This window comes from Blennius ocellaris (assembly GCF_963422515.1).
Source record: "Blennius ocellaris genome assembly, chromosome: 11".
Taxonomy (NCBI): Eukaryota; Metazoa; Chordata; class Actinopteri; order Blenniiformes; family Blenniidae; genus Blennius; species Blennius ocellaris.
Window position 1 is genome coordinate 3095701 of NC_137660.1, and position 4009 is coordinate 3099709.

At 45.4% G+C, this 4009-nt stretch overlaps 1 protein-coding gene across 1 annotated transcript; it reads left to right on the forward strand.

Annotated features, from left to right (window-relative positions):
* Window positions 1-690: 690 nt before the first annotated feature.
* On the forward strand, window positions 691-1728 carry LOC308136959 (eukaryotic translation initiation factor 4 gamma 3-like; the record flags this gene model as incomplete). The annotated part of the gene is made up of 4 exons (XM_080505515.1): window positions 691-811; window positions 1076-1163; window positions 1288-1434; window positions 1547-1728. The coding sequence occupies exons 1-4, from the start codon at window positions 701-703 to the stop codon at window positions 1726-1728; spliced, it is 528 nt and encodes a 175-aa protein (XP_080361641.1). The 5' UTR covers window positions 691-700.
* Window positions 1729-4009: the final 2281 nt, after the last annotated feature.

A 4009-nucleotide genomic window follows, 5' to 3' on the forward strand; every position in this document is an offset into this window, starting at 1 on the left:
AGAGAACAACAAGAAAGAGAGCAGAGACAGAGAGAGCAGCAAGAGAGAGAGCATGCAAAGCAGTTAAAGAGAGAGCAGAAGAAGCAGCGAGAGAGAGAGCGGAGAGAGCAGCGAGAGAGAGAGCAGCGAGAGAGAGAACAGCAAGAAAGAGAGCAGCGAGAGAGAGAGCAGAGAGAACAGCAAGAAAGAGAGCAGAGAGAGAGAGCGCAGCGAGAAAAGCAAGAAAGAGAGCAGAAAGAGAGAGAGCAGCGAGAGAGAGAACAGCAAGAAAGAGAGCAGCGAGAGAGAGAGCAGATACAACAGCAAGAAAGAGAGCAGAGAGAGAGAGCAGAGAGAACAGCAAGAAAGAGAGCAGAGAGCGAGAGAGCAGGCAAAGCAGTTAAAGAGAGAGCAGAAGAAGCAGCGAAAGAGAGAGCAGAGAGAGAGAGAGCAGAGAGAAAGAGAGCAGCGAGACAGAGAGCAGAGAGAGAGAGAACAGCAAGAAAGAGAGCAGAGAGAGAGAGAGCAGAGAGAACAGCAAGAAAGAGAGCAGAGAGAACAGCAAGAAAGAGAGCAGAGAGAGAGGGAGCAGAGAGAGAGAGAGCAGAGAGAACAGCAAGAAAGAGAGCAGAGAGAGAGGGAGCAGGCAAAGCAGTTAAAGAGAGAGCAGAAGAAGCAGCAAAAGAGAGAGCAGCGAGAGAGAGAGCAGAGAGAAGAGCTCATGGACGCCAGGCCGTCTGACCAGATGTTTCCTGAGGAGCTGAGCTGCCAGCTGGACAGACTCCTCCTGGACGACACGGCCAGTGACCAGCAGGTCTTTGACTGGGTGGAGGTACGAAGTTCACCTTTCAAATATCTCATCAGAAACACTGTAGATGATGTTTGATTGATTGTTTGTTAGGATCTGTTGCTGATCAGGCCAGTAATTCACTCAGCAGATGATGATGATGATGATGATTCTAGTTTATTGACGTCTATACATATAGAATGCTTCAAGCCTCTTTGTTTGAAAGAGCTTTACATTTTGCCCCTGAGTCCAAATGCTGTTCATGGTGGACGTCTGTACTGACCTCTTCTTTCTCTGGGTGTTTATCAGGCCAACCTGGATGAAGGTCAGAGGAGGTCGCCGCCCTTCCTGAGGGCTCTGATGACCAGCGTGTGCCGGTCAGCATATTTATATCGAGGTAAGCTGGCCCCCACCTGGAGGAGACGCTTCTCTTTTGTTCTGCTCAAACAGTAGCGCTGATTGAAAGATGTCCACTTGGAGGCTCAGCATGCACTCACTCTTCCTCCTGCTTTGCTGCACAGCTTTTGGCACCAACTTCCTTCTGGACCAGAGCGTCCTGCAGAGGAGACGGCCGGTCCTGCTGGAATACCTGGACTCAGACACTGAGCAGCAGCTGCAGGCGCTTTATGCTCTGCAGGCGCTGGACGTTGCCCTCCGTCATCCTCCACGTAAGTGAACTGGAGCTTTCTTACACCTTCTGTTCTTCACCAACATAGAGACTCAAGTTAGAAAGACATAAACGTCCAGAAGAGTCCAAACTGACATTGCTGTCCTCTCCAGATGTTCTCCGGTTCTTCTGTGAATGGCTGGCTGACCAGGGCCTGATCTCCGTCGAGGCTTTCAACAAGTGGCACACCAGAGAAGATCCAGACGAGCAGCAGGGGAGAGACGTGGTCCTGGAGTCCCTCAGGACCTTCTTTGTGATCCTGCTGAAGGCCGAGGAGGAGCGAGGGGACTGCTGAGCAAGGAGCCCGCCAGGCCAGCATCCCAACGGCAGAGGACACTTCCACCTGGACATCCTGCCTCGTCTTTCTCTCCGTCTGGTTTAGCTGATGCAAAATAAAAAGACAGAAAAAGAAATGAGTGGACTGAGTCAATCCTCAAAGGGGAAGCATTTTGGTCTGACAGATGATCTCACTGTGATGTAAAGAAATACCCCCATAGATATACATCTATCTATATATATATTGAACTTTCTTACATAATGGTCACAGTTCATTAAGATCATTTAAGGAGTTTTGCAGATATGGACACAGACGGGCCCATTCAGTGTGAAAAGCCACGCCTTGGCAACACTTTATGTGTAAATGAGAGTTTTTGTGTAATTATAGAAGAGCCATTTTTCAATGATCACTGGGATTCTTTACTACATAGAAGGATGGTTAGATTGAAAACTACAGCCTACAAAGGCCTGTCTTAAAATTACAAAAACTGTCATCGGGGAAAATAGTGTTAATAGTTTGGAAACTGGTCAAACTAGTTAGTGGTAATCAAAGTAGTGGTCCACTCAGCAAATCACTGGATTGAATCTGGACAATACAAAGTGGTTCAAGTAAGAATTGTATGACGTAGATACAGTAAGAATATAGTATGGTAATTATAGTATAGTATAGTAAGTATAGCTAGTAGACAGTGATGTGTCACATAGTGCGCCACTAATACAATTACTTTACTATTGGTGAATCATCTCAATTACACTTTGTTTTTTGCATGAGACTTTCCCAGAGACGTACGTTAGTTGTTACCGTGTTCATACACTTTAGTGTATTTGTACGTTCAATCCTAATAAAAGCAGCTGTAAAAGAACAGGCAGTGGACAGCCAGTCAGTGTGCGTTCCCCTGGACAGGAATCAGTTTGTGCACAACACTGCAGCTTTACTGCACTATTTATGTTCTCACTCTGAAATGAGACCGACTGACTGACTCACTTGGTCACAATTGATAATCCATCAGTTCTTCCCAGCGCTCTGGAGCATCTGAACATGAAAGTTTGACATATGAACATGGTGCTGCTGATTCAGCAGTAATGTTCCACGAAAGCAGTGCTTCTCAAATGGTGGGGCGAGCCCCCCTGGGGGGGCGTGGTGGGGTGTCAGGGGGGGCGTGAGGCAGGCGCGACTTTCAGTATTAGTGTCTTTATTGATGCTTGAACGATAAAAAAGGGCCTCCAGCTCATTTTATTAAGTTATTTTGATAATCAGGCGATTGTATGCAGAATGCTGGTGCCAACAACTCATACAGTGGTTTATACAGATCAATAAATAAATATTATCAGGTTCTCAATGGTAGTACAATTCGGGGGGGGGGGGGGGTGAAAATGTTTTTGTCCTCTAGGGGGGGGCATGACAGAAAATAATTGAGAACCGCTGCACTAAAGAAACATCTGGACCACTGCAGCTTGGCTGTTTATGACGACGTGGATCTGTAAGTCTGGTATTTGAAGATATTAGATGTGTGAGATGAATCTGGCATCAATTCACCACCTCACAATCAGCGCTGCAGGTTCCCCGTCTCCAAAATGTGCCATAAAAAGCCTAATCTGTAAAAAAAAAAAAAAAAGTCTTCACTTTGTTGAGAGAACATGCAAACTGATGATCAAAGAACAGATCATGGACACGGATCCAGGTCAAAGTACAGCCAATACAACGTACAGTGAGTTTTTGCTGCCCAGTAGTCATACTGGGAATCAGCTGCAGACGTTCCACCAGTCTGCTTTGGTGGTTGAAGAAAAGCTTTAGGAATGGAGAATTGGGAGGCATCGGAAAAGATACAAACATTATGGGAGAAGCCTCATTTTACTTGAGTTTATTTATACATTTTTGCATTCCTTCATTCGTTTCTATCCTCCACACTGATGTATTCACAAATTATCAAATCAAATCAAATCAACTTTATTTCTATAGCCCTTTTATAATCACCCGGTGACATCCAAAGTGCTTTACAAGTCAAAACAATACATTAAGAATTAAATACGAGAATAAAAACAAAAAAAATAAAATAGAACACAGGTGCTGTCTGTAGGAGGTGCGGCGGTGCTGCAGTTTGTTGAAGCCATCCAGAAAATCATCAAACAGAGCATACAGAGTAAAATAAAATACACTGCCCTAGGCAGAGTTAAAAGCCAGCTTAAAAAGGTGAGTCTTCAGTTTTGATTTAAAAAGGCCGAGATCAGTGATGGCGCGAATGTCGGGGGGCAGTTTGTTCCACAGTCTGGGAGCAGCAACTGCAAAAGAGCGACACCCC